This window comes from Streptopelia decaocto, assembly GCF_964273445.1.
Source record: "Streptopelia decaocto genome assembly, chromosome: 20".
NCBI lineage: Eukaryota > Metazoa > Chordata > Aves > Columbiformes > Columbidae > Streptopelia > Streptopelia decaocto.
In genome coordinates this window covers 5999917-6023779 of record NC_138675.1, presented here as the reverse complement: position 1 = coordinate 6023779, position 23863 = coordinate 5999917, and the positions used below count along the sequence as shown (strand labels likewise).

Below are 23863 nucleotides of genomic sequence, written 5' to 3'. Positions count from 1 at the left end.
GTTCTCTTGCTGTCAGTGTTGCCAGATCCTTTCACAAACTGCATTAATTTGTAAAAGTAACCATGCACAAAGCATCCCCAGCCTTCCAGGCCTCAGGTTTAGAGGTCTTTGCAAACACTGGCTCATGGAGCAGCTGAAAACACAAGCCATGAAACGCAAATGCCAATGGGAACTGAAGAGCAGGCAAATAAACCAGGAGCAGGGAAAGAGGGGAGCGACTGGCCAAGCTTCAGAGAGACAAAGCCTGAGTATCAGCGTAATTATCCCGATATTTGACAGTGCACCACAGAACTACATCTAACAGCGTACAAAGCATCAACAGTCCCTCATCATCTGGAGAAGAGGGGCTTGAATTAGTTTGCCCTAAAGGGGCTTTTTTCCTCGTCTAAATCATATAAACAGGCCCGGGAGAGTCACTTTCCGTGAGGCTTTTTATTTAGTGTTATGTAAGAAACAGAGTTTCTGTGGCTATAATTGCTCCTCGAGGTTGCGTTCGCAGGCAGCGCTGGCTAGAACATGCATTTTTGTGCAAGAGCTGAGCGCCTGCCTGCCAGATTGGCCGTTTGTGTGTGCAGACACAGCACCGACGAGAGGAACAGGCACTTCTGCAGGTTTTCTCTCCAAATCGGCCTCTGATGTGTGTGCAGGGAGGCGAACAAGCAACAGAACTTCAGACTCCTGGGCTGGTCAGACACGTAGGGCTGCAAACACAGGCAGGTGACAGTTGTCCCTATTTAGAGGTCTTTCTGTAATTAGCTTTGTGTCAACGTGATGGTTGACTATGGAGAGAATTTTTGACAGGTTAATATAGAACAGGAGCCAATTTCCATTTTTATAGCTCCATGTTGTTCTCCCTGTTGAATTCTTATTATTAAATATATCCATTCCATGCTGGGAGGAGGCTGGTGAAGACAACCCCTTAGAAGGATTCCCATAGTTGGAGTGGTAGCTGAGATGTGGACCCCAGAATCAACAAAGCATCTCTCTGGCAAAAATATTTAGACTACATTGCCATTATCTCTGTGCAGGAAAAGCAGGACTCCGAATGAAATTGGCAAAAACAAACACATGGTTCAGGAATGTCTATTCTATTTAAAATCAACAATGATGAAGCAATTGAGAAAATCTCACCCGAAATCCGCATCCTATCTGCTGACAGCCACAGTTAAGAGACAATGGCACAGCAGAGATGACTTAAGCTCTTGGCTTATGGAGGTATTAAAAACCAGATTGAAATCTCTCTGGCTGACACCCAACACGAGGGGACGCCAGCTTAAGTTGCTCATAAGTGATCTTCCCAGCTTGATGCTCAAAATGTGTCGTGGACATCTGGGTAGCAACAAAACAAACCTGAAGCAAAACAAAGAAGTCCTGTATTCAACTGATGAGGCTGGGTGATTGCCCTCTCCTTAAAACATGTTCTGTGCGCTTGAAATTATGATGAGTTTGAACCTTGTACCTCGAAAAGTCAAGGTTTATGCTCATTATTTTTCCCCCATTCTCATTCTCTTACATTATGGCCGTACCCACAGTTCGCTCAGCGCTTGTCCCTGAGGCCTGGCAAGGCCGTGAGAGCATCGAGATATCTGGAGACCCCATATCCTTATTTTGAGGCAGGGCACAGCAGTGGGAGGACTCAACGTACATACGTGGGCTTGGGGGAGATGACCAAGACCGCTGAGCCAACACGCCGTCCTGAGACAAAAAATCATTTCAACAACGCGTCCCATCGGTTCCCTGGGGCACCCTCTAATGGATCCTAATTAGAAGCTGTCACTTCTTGTTATGGGAAGGAAGGAACAGTTCACCTTTCCCACCCCTTAACTTTGGAGAGACTGAGATGAGAGCTGCCCCCAGGAATTGTTTAATTTAGGGCACTTTCCCTCCTCCAAGAAATGAATTGGGCATTTCTGTGTGTGGTGGGGCAGGCACCTCCAGGAGGTACGTGACACGCAGACGCTTCTAACGCTGGAAATTCATGCTCATACAGATAGATGCCCACTTGAGAAAACACTATTTTTCAAACATTAGCCAATTTCAACCGGTTGTGGATGTTGCCAATTTAATCAGCAGGTTTTAAAAGAACTGTAGTGAAACTGCAGCCCCTAATGATCAAGCCTCCCTCCTGTCTCCTACCAGCACATTCCTTACATGCATCTTTTTCAGGCACTTGGTTTCTTGACAGCATTTACATAACCTGGCTGAAAACTCTCCCACAGCCGATTAAATGCCTGCTATGAAATCCAAAGCTCTGATTAAAAGGATGGAGCTTTCCAGGACTGCAGTATTTGCGCAGATGGGTAATACTCGTGCCTTGCTCTACACAGGAGAAAGTGGCATTTTCTTTACAAGCGCATACACTCTGAGCTTTCCCATGGGAATTGCTTGTTTTGCTCAGATTATTATTTTAAAGCTATCATCAGATGCGATCACCCATTGGATTAGAGGAAGCAAAAGGAGATGATCAGATAATCCCTGAGGCACAAAGCATTTTCAGTTGGATTTGAGGAGAGCTGTCACCTATGGTCAATTTGTTTAGCTCAGGGTGTTCTCTCCTCTGTATCTTCCTAAAAATGCTCATGGCTGGAGACCTTTGGAGATACGGGATGTTGTAGAAGAGTGAAGTGCTAGGTCGCAGAAGCTTTGTCAATCAGACCTTTCTCAAATACACATTCCCTAATTTGGGATTTCAATCTTTTCCAGAGTCCTCTCTGTCAAACCCTCAGAAATTCCCAGTGTTTCTCAGGCAGGAACCAGCACATGAGGAAGTAATTAATGAGAGCACAAGGGGAAAAGGAAAAAAAGAATGTGCTGAATAGAGGCAAAACTGAGCGTGGAGTCTCCGTCCCACAGGCTGCCCGCTCAGCCCGCAACATGCAGACAGAGACATTCCAGCTCCTGACAAGCAGCCTCAAGAGATGCTGAAGATTCAACAACCTGCCCAGACACTTATGGAAAGGAACAGTTGGACAGCAAGGCTGGCTGATGCACACCAGCTACGGAGCGTAGGTGGAGTGTCTCTTGAACTGAGGATATATTATTATATATGAATCAGCAACGTGATTATCCCTGGTCCTACGTGCACATGATCCATCATGCAGACACAGGCTGCATGATGCATCACATTAGTGCTATTCTGCTTTTCAGAAAGAGCTAAGCAGTGAGTCTGGAATAATCAGTTAATTCATTAAGTATAGGATATTTTCTGGAAGCCGTCCTCAGAGCCAGGACTGTTAGCCAAATCACCCCATTTCCAGTAGGCTGAGTCTCATCCTTGTTCTGGCAAACGCATCAAGCTACACATCAAATCCAATTAAAATGCTTGGAAAAAAATAATAACACATAAAAAACTTAGTTACTTTGGATAATTCATAACCTTACAGGAATGCTGTGCCTCAGTTCTCCCATCTGCAAATTAGGGAGACAGGAATGCCATTCAACTATTTCCCGGCAGTACTGTAAAGCTCATTTGATTAACGTTTATAAAACCGTACGTGATTCTTGGAGGAGAAATGCTGCTGAAGAATTAAATGTTGTGATTTTTGGTTATTCCCCAGATGCCTGAAATATGGAACTTGGCAGAATTCCGGAGGAACTATCTTTGTGAGCTCAGATAAGAGATGAGCCAACCTGGCTGTCAGACTGTTGGTACAGGCAAGATTGATTATAAACCTCGGGGTCTTAAGGAGTAGATCTAAGCTCAGAACGTGGGCAAGGCTCCAGAAAGCTTTGTCTGCCCTATGAAGCAAAGAATCATAGAATTGTTTGGGTTGGAAGGGACCTTTAAAGGTCACCCCATGCCACCTCTGCCATGAGCAGGGACATCTTCACCAGCTCAGGTTGCTCAGAGCCCCGTCCAGCCTGGCCTGGGATGCCGGACTGGTCCCTCCTGTTCCTGTTTTCTGCTGAGAACACGGTTGCACATCACATACCTGGATGAAACAAGTCGGGCTCTTCCAGAAGAGAACAGCCCACGTCAAGGGCAGCTGCTGAGCACAGGCTAAGCTGCCTGCAACACCCTGCAAAGGCTGAAGAACTCTCACACCCTTCTCTTGGTGCTGTCCTCATGTCTTTATCAGCTCACATTTGCCCAGGAAGAGAACACAGCCCTTAAAAACTTCAAGCTTTTAAATAAATCATTTGAAGATGTCCTTGTTCATTAATATCGGTGTCCCTCACCTGTCTCCTGTTAGCGAGAGCTGCCAGCAGCAGGGGCTGGAGGTTTAGAAAAGGGAGGGGAAAACAAACACGTGGGGGAGGTTTTTGGGGTGAGATGGTGAGTGGTCTTGGCGCCCGCCCAGGTCAGGATGGAGCGGGGCGAGGGACGATGCGGGGTTACCGGCTGCTCCAGGACCGAGCACCCAGGGGTCCCCCCGGGGGAGTCCCCGCTCTCCGGGCCGGGGGGGCTCTGGAGCTCCCCGGTCCTGCCCGCCGCCCCTCCCGGCCCCTCCCGCCGCGGGGGCCGGACTCGCCGCCGCCGCAGCCCGGATGCCGCCGCTTTCCTGGCCCGTTTCCCGGCCCCGGTGCCGCCGCTTCCTCTCGGGGAGCCGCGGGGAGGGGGCACAAGGGGCTTCTCGTCCCGCCGGCTTGTTATTATTTGTTTTTTTCCGGTCGGCGCTCCAGAGGGGGAGGTGGGAAGAGCCAAAGGCGGCGGTACCCCCCGCCAGCCCCCCCTGCACTGCAGCACATGGGAAGCAAAAGTTTTCTTCCTCCTCCTGCTCTCTCCTCTCCGCCGGCTCCCCTGGTCCCCCGGCCCGGTTCCCCCGCTGCACGATGGCTCTGCCGGCCCCTCGGCTGCTGCCCCCGGCCCCCGGCGCCGCGCCGCGCTTCTCCGCGATGGCCAACGAGGAGTAAAACGCTGCCGGAGCCTCTTCCGCTTCTCTGAGGGCTTGGAGAAAAAGGAGCGAAGGCGAGACTTGCGATCGCATCTTGCAGAGGGATCTGCGGATTTGTGGAGGAAAAGGGGCTGTTGCGGGGGAAAAATAATCGGATGCTTTAGCAGCGCCTGGGGGCAGCGCTACATCGTTTCGCTTCGGCCCCATCATGGGTACCGGCATGTGTTCGAGGCGGCAGAAGGGGCTCCTGCAGACCGGGTTTTGCCTGGTGGCTGTGGCGTGTCTGGGCTCGGGAGTTTTCATGTACAACCACTTGCAGCAGAAGGTGCGGAACGCCGAGGCCCTGGCTCAGAAATACAAACAGCAGCAGGAAGCGCTGTCCGCCCAGCTCCAAGGTGAGTGACCCGCTCGGGGGCTGCGGTTGCCTCGGCTGAACTTCCCTCTCTCCCAGCATCACCTGCTGGGGTGCATTTGTGGAGCGAGGTTCGGCTTTTGGCTTTAAAGAGCTCTAAGAAGATGTTGTTGCTTCTTTCCTCCCCCCCTTTGCTGTCTAGAATTAGAATAGCTTTGAATCTGAATCGCTGCTCGCAGCAGAGGGGAACAGCGTGTGCTGGATTGGCGAGTTCAGCTGCGTCACATCTATTCCATTTCTTCTCCCTGTAGTTCCTTTTGGCCGTAAAGACTAGTCCTGTGTCATTCTAAATGCAAAGCAGTAAAAATGCAAACAAGACTTGGCAAGGCTGGTTGGGCAGGCTCTGAGATGTGACTCTGTCCAGAGAGTGCATGGGGAGGCAAGGGCTCCTTTAGCAAAGTTTGTCATCGTGTTGTCTACCGTTCATTGCCTTTGCAAGAAAACAAACCTGTCTTCTGCTCAAGAGGCTGATCTGTGGCTGGAAAAGTCTTTCCAGCTTGTTTGGGGCTGGTAGGTGCTGCACCACAGAGTTCTGTAAAAAGGGAGGAGGAGGAGGAAGATTTGGCTTTTCTGAGCCCATTGACCAGCGTGTGGTTCCTCTGGCAAGAGCTGCTGGAACACTGGAGTCAAGCGTCATCGGAATATTCCCCCTTTCCTCCTCATTTGTCTTCCTTACATCAATGTCACACTGTGGGGGTCCCTGCAGAGAGGTTTGGTGGGAACCTGCTCTGGTAGCAGTTGTGTGTGTGATGCTGGAGGATGGGTTGGTTCTGGAGTGCCCATAGAATTGATTTTATATGGGCAAAATATTGTTTGCCTGTGGCTCTAGTGACTCGGGGTCAAGAGGTTTGTTTAATGCTTTTTCTTTGAACAAGTGGGTTTAGATTATAGCGTTTAAATTAAGAGCTCTTCCTCAAGCTAAAATCAAATATGGGCTTCATCATGACTTCTGATGTGTCCAGTGACATTGTTTCTATGGGCTGTATTGCTGGGGAGTTCTGCAGATCTGTGACTCCAACGTATGTGCTTTTTAGGTTTAAATCTCATTTTGTGGTACAGGTTCATCTTACGTTTTGTTTCCGTTTTCTACTGTATCACGAGGCAGTCGAACAGCTCCAGCTCCTGATGTGTCGCACAGTCCCAGCCGCAGCGATTTCCACCTGCGTCCGTGTTCCTGAGATGCGCAGAGCAGCAGGGCAGAAGTTGGCCCACGTTCCCTTCTGGTGTGTCAGCATCTCCTGCTTCTCTTGGAGACAGAGGGGCTGGTTCTTCAGAGAAGATGATGGTTCCTCAGGGAATCCCAGATTTGGGAACAGCAGGTTCAAGCAAACAACTGAGACAGGCTCGTCGTATTTTTTCCCACCCAAATCTGTTTGAATGGCAGCGCTGTAGCCCGTTGCTGGGGTTTCTAACCCTCTGTCAGTCCTCCCATTCCTAAATTCAGTTGTTGCCGTGGATACGTGTTTTATTTTGAGAAGGCACTTACTTGTCCAACAATTTTAGCAGAGGCGAAGCTGCTTTATGGATTTGGCTGGTGAGAAGCCTCGCGGTGGCCGATAGGAGCGATGTTCGTGGGAGTCTCGCCGTGCTGTGGTGTCCTGCATGTATGGTTGTTGTCCTGAAGCGCTGTGCCCTGCGGTGCTTTGGTGCTGAGCACAGCAGAGTGGGAGTCCATGCTCCATCCCTGCCCCTGTGCTCACTTGTTGCATGACTTTAATTGCCATATCTTCTGTTTTCTGCCCTTCCAGCTCCCCAAAAGCAGGCCATGTTATTCTGAGATGGAACTCAGTGCTGTTTAACCAGGGCTTCAGGTGTCTCAGCTATCAAGTATTTCCTACCCTTCTTATACTTGAGTACAATATATGGTTAATGCTTCTGGTAGCCTCTGTAAATAAAGCTTGGAAGCGAAGGGCTGGGCCAAGAGTTGAGTGAAAGGGAAGAGGAAAACAAGCAGAGGAGGGAGCTTGAGCGGAGCCTGAGAGCAAATGAGCCGCCTCTGCTGTGTGAGCGCAGGAGCCAGCGCACACTCCCGGCTCTGCAACCCGGGCTGAAACGAAACCACATCGACAGAAGAAGCAGAAAACCTGGGACCGATGGCAGGACTGGATCGCTCTCCCTTTATGGAGCTCTGAAACTCTCCCTGGTGGATGTTTGTCTTAGTACTCTGGGGTATAGGAGTCAACGCTTTCACACAATCACCCTGCTGTCTGTGGTCCTTTGGAAATGAGTCTGTGGAAGGCCTGAGCTGCTCCTCTCTCCCCAAGGCAAAGCACTGCAAGGGGGTTCATTCTTTCAGCAGCTCAAGTTCTGCAGTTCTAGCTCAATTGGCAGCAGGTGATGGTGCTTTAGTGTGGAGTTCTGGCTGAATTCCAGCCTGGGTTTAGACACTGACCACCCTCCATTCTCTCTGGTAATTGCAAATTGTTAAAGACTTCCTGGCTTCCTGTCCTCTGAAGCTCCACGGTGCTATTTTGGTCTGATAAGCTGTTGCTGTGTTCCACCACAAAGATGAGTCGAGAGACCACTTCATGCAGCGCTTCAATTGCTGCTTTGTGTAAAGCTGAGCTCACCTTTCCTGGTGAGCTGGAGGAATGACAGGAGAGAGCACAGCTTTTTGTTTTCCTAATCACTGGAGTTTACATCAGCTTAACTTATTAAAAAAGTGCCAGGACAGACAGATTTGTGTCCTGAATTCTGACTAAACAGCCAATGATATGGAGCTGTTCTTGAAGCCTTTTCTGCGTGGTGCTTGCATTAGGACTTGTGGTTATGTGTGTGGAATGGAAAAGCCTGGGAATTCCTGGGCATCCCTAATAGTCCCAGCACCTGTGACTGTTCGCTGCTGGTGTGGGGTTCCCATCGCATCACAGGCTTGTCCTCTGGTGCTCTGCTGGGGAAAACTGCAAGAAAATGAGATGCTTGTTGCAGAAACGTGGTTGCCCGGAGTTCACAAACCTTTTGGGAAGTGGCTGATGTTCTGAAGACGACAATTTCATTGAACAAGGTTTTCAGCATGTAGTGAAGCAGCATCCCCAGCCTCTTGTGTGCGTAGCTGGGCTGGGGAAGCCCTCGGGGTGACATCTGGGTAGTCTGTTGGGAAAGGTGTTTTTAAAACTAAAGCTGTTGTGAAGCAGACGCTTGGATGACCGCAGTGATGGGCTGGCTGCCTACCAGTGTGCTCAGCAAGGGGAAGATCCTTCAGGCTGAGAACAAATACTTCTGCTGTAATGGTTTGGAGAATACGGCATCTCCACCATGGGGATGTCTGCCTGTTGACTAGGGAAGGTAACAAAGAGAAGGAAGGAGATGGTGTGGCTGGTGATAATAGGAATTCCTGACCTAGGACAGGGAATTTCAGGGTTCACCTCATGTTCTCCCTCTTTCTGCTTCCCTAGTGGTGTATGAGCACAGATCCCGGCTGGAACGATCCTTGCAGAAGGAGAGAGGGGAACACAAGAAGACGAAGGAAGGTGAGTCTGTGGCACGGGGTGACCGGCCAACCTTCAGCCGTCTGGGGGGACATGGGGATGATGTACCCAAAGTGTTTTCTGGAAGTCACCAATGCACTTGCCTGTAGGGTGGGAAAGGAAGGACGTTTGGGCCAATCTATGTGGCTGGAGAGCTCTGAAGGAAAATATTCCCATCTTTCTGAGGGCATCGAGTGGAGTCTCCTGCAGCATCTGCATTCCAGCTTGTTGCTCAGCGAGGGGCCGATTTCCTCCTTCCCTCCCCCTCACCAAAATATAAACCAGATCCTTGTTTAAATTCCAGCTCGTTAAATTGTCTTCTCTTTTCCCATTTCTAGATTTTTTAGTGTACAAGTTAGAAGCTCAGGAAGCTCTCAACAAGGAGAAGGTAGGTGTGGTTTATTCCTCAGCGTGTGTGCGTAATATTGGTAAAGATTTTTCTAGTTCTACTGCAGTCATGGGGCCAGTGCTGCCGTCTGGAAGGCGTGAAAGGCTGAGTGTGTATGGTATGAGATGAACTTTGGCTGACTCCACCTTGCAAGGGTGTTGGTGCCTGCGGATTTACTTGATCTTAGGGAAAATGTTGTGCTGGAGCTATTCTGCCGCTTCTCCCATGTGTGAGAGCAGAGTAGACGACTTGGTCGTCAGCTCTTGGTGTGGCAGGGGGTCCTGTCCAGCAGCCTGCAAAGGGAATTGCTGTTTCATGCTACAGAAGATTTCTGGGGAAATTGAATGCAAGGCACACCGCAGGGAATACGGAGAGCGAGGCCGTGGTGGTGGGGAAAGCATATCCATTGTTTTCTGTCTCCAGGGACTGTCAAATACTTTCTGCTGGCCTGTGGGCTTCTCATTTGGCAGGGCAGAGGACTCTCCAGTGGGGGTTAGGACGGAACGCGTCCCTGGGTGACAGCCTGCCCCATTCGCTTGAAGTTATAAGGCTGGTTTTATTCCTATCTCAGAGCATCTGCTGATGAGATGCTGGAGAAGAGGAGTTGCTTCTAGCCTGCTCACCTGATGGTGTGTGTCATCTTGTCACAGAAAAACTCATCTCCGTTTGTCCAACCCTCCAGGGATGGTGACTCCAGCACTGCCCTGGGCAGCCTGTTCCAATGCTCCACAGCCCTTTGGGGAAGAAATTGTTCCCAATATCCAATTTAAACCTCCCCTGGTGTGTTTGTGTGTGTGAAGGGATGGTGGGAACACGCTGGTGGTGCAGCGGCCGGGCAGGTGCAGGTGTGTGTCACTCCCTGCTTTAGCTTTCCTGGGATCTAACGGCACTGTTGCATCTTTTCCTTTCCAGCAAGATTCAATGAACAGATACGGGGCCCTCAGCTCCCAGCACAAGATACTCAAGGTAAGGGAGGTGTCTGGTCTCACATATTCCCATCTGCTGCCCTTTAAAGAATGTTTCTTGGAAGAAAAGTCCGTGTTTTCTCTTACCCAGGATGCCCAGGAGAGACCAAGGGTTTCCTGCCAGCACACAGGGTGTTGATCCATGGTCCTTCCTGACTATTCAAGTTCATGGGAGTTTCCTATTTATTCGGTTGGGCTTTGTATCAGATTACAGCCTTCACCTATCCTTCCTTTCAATGGCAGTCTTTGTGTGGTTTATCGCACAGGAGTTCTGTTGTTCAGCGTGTTCTTTTGTGGGTGTGAAAACAGCTCTATTCATTATTAGCCCAAAGGGCAAACTACACAATATATCCCAGTCCATGTAAGCATTTTATAGCTTATCAAATGCTCTACCTAAAGCAAATCTTGACGCTCAAGTTCGCTTTTGTTAGAGTGATGCAACTGTGGCTGGCGATGGTGGTTTTGAAGTGTGTTGAGACAGAGCATTGGCAGTGAAATGGTAACTTAATTCTGGGTTGTAGAGAAGGGGCCGGGTTCCAGCAGCCCTGAGCGCCGCTGGGCTGTTTCCTGAGCAGGGCTGCACCTCCAGCCGCCTGGCTTTTGGATTCAGACGTCGGGAGAAGGGAAATACAGTTCTGTCTCTTGGGCATTATCCAGCGCTGCGGATTCTGGGAACGCTTGGCAATAGTACCGTTCCCTTTCATAGCAACTGCAGCCTGAGCAGAACGCTCTGGTTTGCTTGTCTCAAGGGGACGGCGAGAGCATTTCGTCCTGGCTCCCTTTCTCTTGCTTCCCTTTACTGGAGGGGGGAAATAATCTATTTTTTAACTACATTTATAGCTGCTGAAAGACAGACCAGCCCTTGGGACTGCAGTTTGTTAAATTTCAGTCCCCCCACCCTGGAAAAGCAGAATTCAGCCCAACTTCTAGTTAGTTATGAGACTGTGAGTGACACTCGTGTACTGGAGCACAGGCACAAGCCGCTTCCCAGCGGCACCGGCCGCCTCGGGAGGAAGGTTTTTGCCGGCAATATCGTTAGCGAGGAAGCAGATGTAAAGCTGGACAGAAGCAACGTGCTCTGTTAAACTGCAGGTCCCAAACATGACCAAAGGCTTCCATGAAGCCATTTCAGCATATCTGGTTTCGGTGTTTCTGACCATTCTGATCTGTCCTGAAGTCACCTGTGTCTGGTCAACATCTGCAGCTGACACACCAGACTCACTGAGGCTTGACCTGAGCTGATGAGGACTTAAAATTCCTTTAACTGCTTAAGAGTTCCTTGTTAGAATCAGTTCTCACTTGCTAACGTTGGTGGCTTCTGAGGTGTTAAATATCAAAATGATTTTAGGGATGCGGTTGCTCTGCGGTGCTTCCTGCCGGTGGCTTGGTGACAACTCTAAGTACCTAATGTCTCTGAAAGCCAAAGCAGGAGTCTTCTATTCTCTTTATTTGCCCTCCTGATCTTGTGATGTGATTAACCTGACATCCTTGTCTCTCCTCTTTGTTCTGGCTCTGGGACCCCTCCATACCGATAGCTTTTTCCTCTGCATTGTAGGTGTTTTTGGAGCACAGTTATTTCTTTCCCTTTAGTGGAGGATAACTGCTTCAGGGGAGAATGTCCTGGCCGCAGATGCTGTGTTTTACTGGGGATAAATGCAATCATTGAGAGCATTTAGAAGTTTGTTTTTAAAAAATAAGATAATTTTATGTACAGGAAGGCTGATTGAAGTTGCTGCCGGAGTCCTGAGGAGCTATTGTGTGGAAGGGCCAGGGTTCACCTGTGAGCCAGTCAATCTGCATACTTAATTGGTGTTGACAAACTGAGGGTGGAAGGACTCTCTGGGTTACCATGGGAACAAAAAAGGAGGTGAATTCTGGTTCAATGGGTCTGAGCAAAAGGATGTCTCAGCATGTTTTGTTCTTGGGCTCGGCGAGAGGGGAGGGGAGAAGAGAACAGCCCTTCAACCCACCTCTATCTGATGAATTCTTGGCCTGCTTTAAATAGTCTGTGGTCTCTTGAGAGTCTTGTTCTTTTGGCATTTGATGCCTGTGAGCCCTGTGTTAGTGTGGGGAATGTGGGCTCTCTGGATGTATGAGAGGACGTGGTGGCCTTGCAAGAGTTGTCCCTCCTGTCCCAGCGGCTTGGGGTGGAGAACAAACCGAACAGAGAGAACCTGGGAGCTGAGGTGTCATTGTGTCCTTAGTGACTGGCAATACCTGGCAATACCTCCTGAACCACTGAACACAAAGAATATTTAATTGTATCTGGGATTTCTAGCTACCTAACTGGAGGAATGAACATTTCTGCCTCCCCAAGCAATTTATTAAACAGAAGCACTTGAGTAGCACTTGGCAGCAGCTAAATTACTCCTCTTCTCCTTGTACTGACTCTTTGTTGCTGCTTTTTGTATTCAGAACCAGCATGAAGATGTCAAGAAGCAGCTGCTCGACCTGCAGCTGCAGCACAACAGCTTGAAACTGGAACATCGTAAGACGCTGGAGACCCATAGCCAGAAATACACCCAGCTGCAGCAGGAGAGGGACAGCGAAGTCACAAACCTGCAGGGTGAGTGGGATGGAGAGCAGGGACAAGAGGCCAGAGGTGTTAGTAGCAGTTTGCTCACTGTCATCTTGCCCGGACCAGCCACCTGAAAGCGTCTCCCTTCTTCACTGCTCCAGTGCCCACAGGACCCAACCTCAATGGCAAAGTGTCTCTTCCCGGGGATGAGTGTTATAAGAAAAGATAAACCACTGTAATCACAAATACTTGTGATCTTCAGCTGAAATCTTGCATGCAGTTCAGCCTACAGCAAAGTGATTCTCCTGTTATGGGAAAATTCCCATCCTTGTCCTGGCAGGTGCAACTATATTTGCAGGGAAATCCCAGCGTGTGCTGTTCTAGTGATATTTTAAGAGAGCTTCAGCATCCAAAACCAGGCTGACATTTTTTGACAGAGTCTTTTTTTTTTCTTGGATGATACACAATTACGTTCCAGGCGGTGAAACGTAAGTGCATTGTGTGTCTTGTCACTGAGGCACTTAGGAGTGAGCAAAGAGCTTGAAAGGAGCCCAGCCTGGGGGCTGCGAGGCACGAACTTGCTGCTTAACAGCATGGGAATAAATGTGCCCGAGGACCGAGCTGTCCTGTGCTTGGTCTCTCTATATGGGTTGTGGGACTTTTGTTTGGTTGTTTGTACCATCCTTTCAAGAGGAGGTGGTAGGAGGGAACCTCTGTATTAGATCTGCAGTGGGTTCAGGAGACCTGACAGTCCTCTCTTGTATAATAGTTATTTCTCAGCCTTCTGGTTACTGCAGGTAGGGACAGTGACCGCTGCTCTCCCTGCTATTCAGCTGCAATGGGTGAGGGGAATGAAGATGAGTGTCTTATTCTGGTCAGGAAGAGAGATTCTACACTTGCAAAAATAGCTCTGTTAAGCAAATTTCTTCTTCTCTCGCAGATACAGTCTATAAACTCAGAGAAGAGAGCAAGCTCCTGCGCAAGGCCCACCAAGAAGTTCACTCGCAGCTCCTTAATGCCCAGGTAGTCACCAAGGGGGGTTGGTGGCCACAGGGGGCTGCTGTTCCTGCCTCTTAGAGATGTGGCAGTGACTTCAGAAAACACACACAGGTGAAGGGAATTGTTTGCGGGGCACGTGTTAGAGCAGACACGCACCAGGACTCCCAGCTGCTCTGTCAGCGCTGTGTTCTTCAGTCTGCACCGAGTGTCCCGTCGATGCTCTTGCGTCCTTCTGGTGGCTGAAAGTTTAGAGGAGTGATTTGCATTCTAGACAACATGTTTGTTTTCCAGGGGGGTTCTAACATGTCTCACAAGCCCAGCCTGCAGCAGCCATCGCATCGCTCGCTCTGCCAGGTGGAATGAGGCGCGGAGGCATCGATGGGTGTGTGCACAGCTGCACGCAGCACAGGGCAGGCTGGGCTTTAAGGCTGGTCTAAAGCTGCTTCTCCTCTGGGCTGACCCCCTTAACAGGCTTTTGATGGGGACACGATTTGCTAGGGCTACATCCCGTGAACGGTTCTTGGCTTCCTTTTCCTTTCCTCATTCCTTTTCTGTTAGCTCTGCTCAGTGGTTTTGTTGCTTTGTATTCTTTTTTTATGTTAAGGTCAAGTTTCAGGGGAAAGAACTGAAATCAACAGACCCTGCTCAGGAATGAATTTCCTGCTAAACTTCCCTTGCTGCTTGGGAGTTTTCCTATTCTGCCCTGTCCCTAATTTGGTCCATTTCCAGGTACCCTGGCAGGCGTATGAAAAGCTCTCCCTCCTCACTTTCCTATAAATAACTGGACTAGGAGTGGGAAGTTTTTCCTGAGTAGCTTTTTCAAGCCCTACTTGTCAGAGTTGGAGATGGAAGAAATAAGCTGCAGTAGAGAAGAAACTGTCGCATTTACTTAACAGTTCAGGAGAATCAATTTTAATTTGTGTTGCAAATAAAGTGGAATTGTCAAGTAGGATTATGCCAGTTACTGTCAGCCCTGCTGAGATGAGCACATCCAGGGGGAAATCCCTCGGCAGGAGGATGAGTTGACCTAAGGTCTGTGTGTGTGAGACACAGGAGGAGATGGGGGCACAACTCACAAGACCCAGGATACAATTCTTGCACAAAGGCAGGAGTTACATCAATAGCTCGTGTGCTAAATAGCATTGGCAAAGAACTGGTGTCATGGATCAGCGATTCCAGGGTAAAAGTATGCAATAAAGTCAGACGGAAGACTGGCAAAGGGGGATTACAGAATACTTGTGAAATCGGGAGGGAAAGCTGAAGACTAGCTTGGGCTTGTGGATTATCTCCGGCCTTTCATATGTATATAAAATATGCTTTTGTGACATATTATTTGTGCTGTACAACTGGCCATAAAAGCGCGGCCGTTGTCAGCAAGGAGTTGTTCAACCCTGTTATTGTGTGCGGTTTCTCTGAACCCGTCTCGTCCCCTCAGGCCCAGATGGAAGAGTTCAGGCAGCTCAAGGAGGCTCTCCAGAAGATGCCGAGTTTCAAAGGAGGAGGAGGAGGAGCTGGGAAGGGGCAGCAGCCATTCCAGGGGCCGAAGGAGCAGCCCGTGGTCCCAGCCAACAACCAGCTGCAGCTCGTGAGGCAGAAGGTGCGGTGTTCCTGGGGAGGAGGGTTAGAATCACACAACAGTTTGGGTTGAAGGGACCTTCAAAGCCCATCCAGTCCCCCCCTGCCATGAGCAGGGACATCTTCACCAGCTCAGGCTGCTCAGAGCCCCGTCCAGCCTGGCCTGGGATGTCTCAGGGATGGTTCATCCACCACCTCTCTGGCCAACCTGGGCCAGGCTCTCACCACCCTCAGTGTCAAAAAAATCCCTGCAGGTTTGCAGAAATCCTGCAGGGCTTCTGTGGGTTTTCAGCACATGGCTTTGAACTGGAGGGAACTGAGCTTGTTTCTTTAGAGCTTGCTGGTTTTGTCCTTGCAGGCTTTTCCAGTCAATCAGGAGAATCGCCCTCTCGGGAACCCGCTGGCATCACAAGTGTCCGGGGTGCAGAAGCCGGCGGACGGCCCCGTGCCGCCGGGACAGAACCCGTACGGTGCGGATGGCCCGAGGCCGCAGGCCAGCGTGCTCCTCACCCCCCCGGCCCCGCTGCAGGACGCCAACGCGCTGCCGGACGCCGTGGCAGCCTGGCCAGCGAGACGCGGGGACGGCCGCCTCATCCGATTCACCCGCACCATGAACAGTCTACCAGACGGGAACCCAGTGAGTTCTGCACGCTTGCTGCTTGTTTTGTGTCGCCTTTGCTTTCGGAGCTCAAAACTCTGATATCTGCAAGGACACGGGTATGTGCGTGACACTTCCCTGGTGTGGAAGCTCTCCTGGCTGCTGGTTTCAGCCTCCTGTGTGCTCTGAAGAGAGTGGTTTAGTGGCTGTGCTCTGATGAACACGTTTAGGGTTCTTGTTCTGCTCCCTTGCTTCCTGGGGTGATTGAGAGTGAGCTTATGGAAAACAAATATCCAAAAAAATGGCAGTAATTGCAGTGTGGTTAGACTGTAATTATAGTAACTATTGTAACGGCAACGTGTGGTGCTTGGTTTTGGATTGTTTTTAGAGGTGGTTTTGTTGCTCCTCTTTTCTCGGAGATTCACCTACTGGGGTCGCACAGCATCCAAATGATTTCCTCTTGGCTGTGTGGAAGGAGAAGAACCTGGTTTATTGCAGGCCGGCTGGACAGGGCTATAGATTTGTTCTGGAGCACCTCTGAAGCTGTTGTTCCTCAATAAAGGACTTTTCTGGCGCATGAGCCTGCCCACCCGCTAGGGAGGCCTGCAGGGATCTGATGAGATGAGGAGCTGCTGTATGTGTGTCTTCTCTACAGGATCTAAAGATGGTGATGCGCATCCAGGTGAAAAGCAACGAGGAGAGCCAGGCCCCTGGGTTGTCACCGTCTGATCCGAAACAACCCTCTGCGGCGGAAAATCCCCTGGCGCCAGAGAACCACCACTCTACGGGGAGCAAACAGACGCAAATGCAAAGGTTGGTGACACAAAACTCCATCTGTACTGGTAGTAAAATTCCCCGCGGCTTGGGACTGTTGCTCAGGTCAGACATCAGCACAAAGGGTTCTCCAGAGCTTGGGGTGCACAGGAGAGGGGTCACTTGGGAAGGGCTGAGCTTCAGAGGATGGTGTGAACCTGCCCATTCCACGCAGGTAACGATGGCTAATTCCTGCATGATGTTACTGGAGTTGCCGTAGTACCTGGGACTGTAGTCAGGGACCAGCATCCCGGTGTACTGGATGCTCTACAGGCACAGGAGAAACTGTTTAGTGGCTCAGCAGCACCCACAGTTTGTTTTGCACAAGGAAGAAAATGTCTTTCTGAGGCTGCAATTCATCAGCGTCTGGCCAGAATCCAAAAACTGACTCTGAAAATAGCTCTTCCTCATTTAATTTATTTATCCCCTGTGTGCGTCCAGGTCATATCTGCTCAGTTTGCTGGAGCAAACAGGATTTAACTTCTGTTTTATCTGTGGAGGAGACTTCTGGATTTCATTCTAAATTCAGCCTGATCCTACCCATTCTTCTCGGCCATTTTTATTTGTTCACTTCACCAGTAATCTTTCCAGGTCAAAGATTGTGCTTTAAAGGGCAGTGTCCTCCCCATAGCGTTTGACAGATAGATGTGGACACACAGACTATTCTGCGTTTCTACAGGGAGGGACTTGTGTGTGTGTAACCGCAGGTGAGGGTTGTGATGGCAGAGCAGCCTTTCCTCAGCTGTGCAGAGCCTAGAGGATATATAGCAAATGCAAATATTGGATTTGTTTGGCAGCTGATTTCTGCCAGGGCAGAGATCACGGTATGTTTGGTGTGCTTTTCTTTGCCTGGATCTATCATCAAGAAATCACTGAGCAGCCACTGGCTGTTATTTACTCGGTGTGAGATTTGCGATAAGGAGGACATAAACCAGGTTTCTCCAGAAGGTGTCAGTGCCAAAACCAACACCAAACGGCAGCAGGGTACAAAAGAGGCCAACAGCTGTTGCTCTGGGTGGCTGAGACCAGCGAATTCCAGATGAGCCCTTGATGGCCAGTTTGCATTTTGGTGGCTTTATAGTGGGGAAATCTGAGCTGAAGGCTGGGTTATGATTTTTCTTCCTGAAAGTTCTGTGCAGTGGTAGTTAAATTAGGACCAACCTCTGCATGTGTCGGAGTTTCCCCCCTGCCCCGCTTTCCATTATGAAATTACATTATGAAATATCTCTTGATACGCTGAGGCAGGGGGTTCTGTTTTGTTTGTTAACCTTGTCACAGCTGGAAGGACATAGTGAACAAAGTGAACACCCAGATGGATGAAGAACAAGTGCCCAGTTACCCAAAGAACCTTCATTTTGATCCCAAGCAAGAGATGCAGAACAGCAGCCCCCAGCCACCCCACCAGAAGAGACGGGAAGAGCATCAAACAGCCCATCAAGGGGGCAAGAAGGAAAGGACAGATGATGAGGAGCTCGAAATGGGTACGGTTTCCCTAATCTTATGCTGTACACAACTAATTTATTGCTAATCAAGGTGGGGAGCAAGAAAAGCTTTCTGCTTGTGTTAAAGAAAAAACATACAGCCCTTGAAAAGTCATTGCGCTTTCGTTGCCCTTGGTTGCGTGTCATTCAGTAAGTGATGGACGTGCTCCAACACGTGTTTACGCCCCAGCCCTGGGGACAAGGAAGCAGTTTGGGCAGCTGGAGGAGTGGAGTGTAGTGCAACTTTGCCCTGAACTCGTGCAAATCACATTGAAGGAGCATTCCTCTGAAAACATACGTACGTTGTCTGCTTCAAGCTGCAGGCAGGTCGAGATGACTCTCTGCTTGGCACTGAGTTTATGCAGCTGCTCCCCAGCAGTGGGAATCTTAGCTGGTGATACTGACTTTTAAGAGGGTACACTGACAACTGTTCCTTTTCCTTCCAGATGCAGGAGTGATTGAGAGAGAGGAGAATTTCCATTCTCGGAAGAAAGAGACTGTGGTCCAGGAACCACTGGTAAGTAACTCTGTCATCTGGATGCAGCCCTGGCCCTGGATAAGAATCCAGTTGTCCCATGTAACTTTCCCAGAAGTTTCTGTAACACACAACTCCAAACTCCTTGGTTCTGGAGGGATTCAGAGAGATAACGAAGATGGGGTTTTGTTTTTAGAACCTCTGACATGTTGAAGAGGTGTGGCTGAAGTGCCACAAGCCAGCACTTGCTGTGAAGACAGTAAGTCCCCCAAAGGGCTGCCCTGCCTGGTGTTCACAGGAGGTTTTTCTTGTCCAGATGCCAGATGATGCTGCAGATCCTGCCCAGGATCCCAATAACCAAGGGGAGGATGAGTTTGAAGAAGCTGAGCTGGAGAGACCTGACTTTGAAGAGAAGGCGGGAGATTTGGAGAAGTTCAAGGAGCCCAGCGTGCAAGAAGAGTCCAAGGAGAGGCCACTCAAGGTGACTGACCTGAGGACAACCAGCTGGGGAGAGATCCCCAGCTGAGGATGGGGGGAGGCAGAGAGCTTAAGGACTCAAAGGAACACATTGTGTTTCTGGATGGATCCATAATCCCACTGCAAGGATGTGGCAGGCAGGAGAAACATCTGAGGATCGGTGGCTCAGTACCAGAACAAGTTCTGTCCCTGTGCTGGTTGAAGTCAGCCCTGGCATATGCAGCAGCTATGTGGCTGGAGAGACCTTGAACAGGAGATGCCTCCTGTGCTGTATCTTGTCAAGCACTTGAGACACCAAAAACAGAGCTAATAATACAGATGTGATGCTGGGGGTCTGGTCAGTGCGGCCGTCGCTGTTCCTGGGCTGGGTGTGCAGCAGGAACGACACGTGAGAGCTTTTGCCTCCTGCTTGCAGATGGAATCCATTTATTTTGCAAAGTGCTTCTTGCTGCCTGAAGCCAGGCTCTGCGTCAGGGAAATGTTAGCTTGTTTTGACAAGCAGCTTGAGTGGTGCTTGTTTTTAAAAAGGAGTGTTTTATCTGTCAGGCTCTAAAATCATGATTAATAGTGAGGTTTTAAAAAAAATAAATCCACGCCAATAAAATCAAAGAAGAAAGAGATGCTGGCACCAGCAGAGCAACATCTCCTGAAGATTAGTGAAAATGTGGAAAGAATTAGTGACATAAATACCTGACTTTGAGATAGGGCTGTGCTGCGCTCCCTAAAGCTTTACCCTAAATAATGTGTAGGTTCCATGCATTCCTGGGACTTGATGCAGCAGCAGTGTGGAGTTTGGGTTGCCTTTGACTCTCTGCCACCCCTGATGCCTCATCTGTAGCCCAGTCTTGCAGACATTGTGCTCTAATGCACCAGAGCTGGATCCCTGGCAGGGAATGGGGTAGTCTGGGATGCTGTCAACTGTCTCTGGCTTTTTCTCTATCTTTCAGGACGCTGGCAGACCTGCCAAGCCCAGGGAAGACCCACTAGATGACTACCAAGACGATCAGGAGCAAGAAATTGTACGACCCCAAGGTTCTTCCTCTTTCTCTCTCTGGTGTGGTGGTTGCCTGGGTGTGTTGGTAGCAGGGAGATAAGTAGGACTCGGCTTTTAGGAAACCAGATGTGAGTGTCCTGGGTCCAGCCTGTGTCTGGGGAGAAATACAGAGGGGTCATTGCGTTCCAGGCAGCAGGTTGAACAAAAGTATGGGTGGTAGAAGAATGTGACGTCCCACTCCTGAGACAAGCGGTGGGAGGTGGTGGATTGGTTGAGTCAGAGTTGCCAGGAAGCAACTTCTCCTCTATTTGGCTGAAAACTGGGATTATTGCTGCGTCTCGGAGCCCCAGGGCCAGTGACAAGTTGGTGTTCCTCTAGGAGAAAGATTGGAGGCCACCAAAGCTTGAGACCCTGAGTATTAGACCATCACCCTGCTGCCTTCTGGTTCACGTAGAAAGAAATGAAGGAGTCTTTTCCAGTCTTGTTCATCCTCTCGTTGCTCTTTGAGTGGCTGCTGCTGGCTTTTCCTGCAGTTTCAACCTGATTACTGATGAGCTGAGGGTCTGGGCTGCCCGCTGGGAATGGAGCGGGTAGGGAAACAAGGGGTGGTGTCAGGAGTTATCCTTGCCCTGTGTGTAGAATATATATATCTATATGTAGAACATAACTAAGAAGCAGCATGGTTTGCTGCTAGTTTGGGATCTCCTTTGCTAGGCCTTGCTGATTTTCTTTATTTTTCCCCCTTCCTGGCTGTTCCCTCTGCACCCAGGAGGATCATGGAGGTGAGGTGGATGACAACGATGACCTGGAAGTTGTCCAAGACCAGAAGGACCACGCAGGCATGCAGGGCAATGGCAAGAAGGAGGACTACTACTGAAAGGTGCTGGAGGAGAATGCAATACGTGAGGAATGAGGGGATGGGAACTCCTCCTGGGAACTGGCTCCTGATTAAACACTGCCAGGGCAAAGGCAGGAGGAGACAACCGTCCTCACAGGCGCTGAGCACCGTGTTTGTGGACGTGCGTTGCATCTACGTGTGTGGGGCCGTTGCTGCCTCTGCGTTGAACAGCATGGAAGTGCTCTCAGACTATAGGAATGATTTTTATCCTGCTGCTTCTCTTAGAAGCATTTTTTGATTTATCGTGTTCTTTACCCTCTTGTTTTCCCTATCTCCTCCCAAGCTGGAGAGTTTTGGTTGTGTTTTTACCCCCCTGTGCAGCAGAGGGGTGCTGAACTGACCCCGGGACTTGCTCAACTGATTGCTGGTACAAAGGAATCCATCTTCATAAAATATGGTGCTCAGTGGTGTTTCTTCAAGACATCCTTTGCTCCCATCAGAGTCAGGTGGAGAGGAAGTTGCCCTGCTGCTTGTCTGGAGCAACGCAAGGGTGATGGCCAACCTGAGCACAGCAGAAGCAACCGTGTGCGTATGAACAGCTGGATGGTGCAGAGACCTTTCCCAGTGATGCAGAGTAACCCACTAAGGAGCTCACTACAACACTAAATGAGGTTTAAGATATCCAAAATGACTTGAAGTGGTTAATGCTGCGTTAGTGCTTTATATTACCAACCTTGCTGCGTGATGCAATCCATCCCAGCCTCCATGGTCTGCTATAAATAGCACGTTCAGAATAGATTAGCTGGAGCTGCAGTTATCGGTTCAGATGCATCCTGATCAAAATGCTTCCGATTCTCAGCTAGGCTGGTGAGTTGTTGTTGTTGTTTCGTGGTTTAGCACAGGATCGATGACCAACACAGTCTGTGGCACGAGCTTCAGACCTGCGTGCCCAAGCTGCCCCTGTGAGATACGTAGTTCCAGCAGTTTGTCTGCTGAATTGCGTTTGCTGCTCTTCCTTCCCTGGTTCTCTCGGGCTGTGACTGTCAGAGCGCTCGAGCTCAAACCTTCCTGGAAATGATTCAAGTGCTGGAAATAGAACCCGAGTGGGGGTGAGGCTGCATGCTGATTCAGAGAGGCTGCGGGAGCTGAATTAGGAGGCAAGTCCTCTGCTTTTGCATGTCTAGGATGAGTAATCCTCAAAGTTATGACTTGGAGGGAGCTGTAGCAACTCAGCCCTAAATGTAAAGCTCCCTGCGAGCAGAATGCTTTAGCAACCATATGTTGTGTGCTGCCCGTAGCTGGGAGCTGAGCATCTCTGCTCTGGGGATTGTCTGCCCTGGCTGTGTCCAAGATTAAAATTAGCAGAATGTTGCATAAATTGTTAGCTATGGGTGCTTAGTGCTTCCTCATCCAGCCTATAGCAATTTGCCTCCATTTTAATACTGGTTCACTGTTGCCTCTAACTGGAGATGAAACAGGAGGCAATAAACCCAGTGGAGGAGAACCGGAAAAGCAGTGTTGGGTCTGTCTGAAAGCCTGTAAAGCAATATATGGGATGTTACCGGGTTTGATATGCTTTGCGTAAAGCAAATAGTGTTTTGCCCGAGCAGTGAACTGCTGGAGCGATATACACGGCAAGTCTAGGCTGAGCTTTATTGCAGACTGGAGCACAGAAGAAGCTTTTAAGAAACAGCTGGATTACTAAGAGAGCAAACAATGAGACAAAGTGTTTGTGTGAAGCCAGTGCTGGCAGACTGACCAAGCCAAAGCATGTGGGTTTTGCTTGTCTCTTGCATAAATAACTGTCTTTTGCTTAGAGACGTGGTGCAAGGCCAAAGAACGTGGTGCAGGGTTAAGGTGTAGTTAACCTGTAGTGCTGTTACGGATTTTTTTTGATGGGTCGCTCTCTATTTTCCTTTGGACTCCAGCAAGATGATGTTGATTAATTTCTGTAAACAAATACATTTCCAGGGTTCACAAGATGTCAAAGCATTAAGTGGTTTGGCTACATCTTTAGCCAGATGATGAGAATTAATAGCACATTCTCTGCCCTTACAAATAAAGGCATGGATGAGGAAAACATATGCCTATCCATTAGTTAAATGAAATCTCTGTTTAATGAAGCCTACTTCTCTGTAATCCACTTCTTCCTTGGAAACCTGTTTAGGATTATTAGGCTCATTCATTTACATGGGATTTTTCAGGGGTTAAAATGTGACAATCTAATAGGAGTTTAATGAGATGTTTTCTCTCAGACATCTGAAGTAGTTGCATATACTGTAGATGTGAACTGTCTGCATATCCCCAGCCCAACCATCTCCTGCCCACCCTCGTTTCTCAGAAAGGGCTGTTGGATCTTCAGTTTTCCATCCTGGCTGGAACTTCCACAGGTAAGTTCGCCTGGGCCACCCACAAGTGCCTTCAGCAGCACAGCACCTCCCGTTCTCATGCCCAAGTGATTTCCAGGGACAGCAGCCATTCCTACAACTCCAGCATCCTTTTCTATGCCAATCCTGGTCTTTTTCATTGATTTCCTGTTGAAACTGCTTGTTACCAAAAGAGAGTTCTGGCAACTTTCTCCCTCTCCCCGACATTAAATTGGGTTAAAAACTAGATGGGAAAATAGCTTATGAAATAATACATATTGCGAAATTATGTTTAAAGATTTTCTTAAACCATATATATAAGACAAGTCTTTCAGACACAAAAAGGTGTCCTGATATGAGACCATTTGGCCATATTGCTGTTCAATGCATCAGAAAAACAGAACTATTTAAACAACTTCCACATTGCTGCAAATTCTACTTTGTATATATGTGGGTTATACCTACAATGAAGTCCAAGGTGTATGATTTGGGTTTGGTTTTTTGTTTAGGTTATGAAATAAAAGTAGGCTTCAGAATCTTATTTTTGTTATATATTAAACCTACATAAGACAATAAATACTTTTAAATAAACTTATGTGGTAAGCTGTAGATCTTGTATTTCCAAAGAGGTAACACAGTAAAGAAAAACTACACCAATGTGT

At 49.0% G+C, this 23863-nt stretch overlaps 1 protein-coding gene across 2 annotated transcripts; it reads left to right on the top strand.

Annotated features, from left to right (window-relative positions):
- The first annotated feature begins 4566 nt into the window (after nucleotides 1-4566).
- Nucleotides 4567-23742, top strand: LOC309448317 (uncharacterized protein). Of its 2 annotated transcripts, none has more exons than XM_082069756.1 (14): nucleotides 4567-5230; nucleotides 8643-8717; nucleotides 9053-9102; nucleotides 10015-10068; nucleotides 12483-12633; nucleotides 13526-13608; nucleotides 15020-15181; nucleotides 15518-15796; nucleotides 16413-16570; nucleotides 17849-18051; nucleotides 18498-18568; nucleotides 18843-19007; nucleotides 19951-20022; nucleotides 20767-23742. In XM_082069756.1, the coding sequence occupies exons 1-14, from the start codon at nucleotides 5044-5046 to the stop codon at nucleotides 20872-20874; spliced, it is 1818 nt and encodes a 605-aa protein (XP_081925882.1). In that variant the 5' UTR covers nucleotides 4567-5043; the 3' UTR covers nucleotides 20875-23742. The 2 variants fall into 2 exon arrangements, with proteins under 2 accessions (XP_081925882.1, XP_081925883.1); XM_082069757.1 differs by having other exon boundaries at nucleotides 19951-20035.
- Nucleotides 23743-23863: the final 121 nt, after the last annotated feature.

What these genes read in the sequence shown, in the direction of transcription:
- LOC309448317 (XM_082069756.1), top strand. Translation starts at nt 5,044, where the DNA reads ATGGGTACCGGCATGTGTTCGAGGCGGCAGAAGGGGCTCCTGCAGACC. An exon ending in ACACAAGAAGACGAAGGAAG is followed by an intron (nt 8,718 to 9,052) that starts GTGAGTCTGTGG and finishes TCCCATTTCTAG; the next exon opens with ATTTTTTAGTGTACAAGTTA. An exon ending in ACGATCAGGAGCAAGAAATT is followed by an intron (nt 20,023 to 20,766) that starts GTACGACCCCAA and finishes CTCTGCACCCAG; the next exon opens with GAGGATCATGGAGGTGAGGT.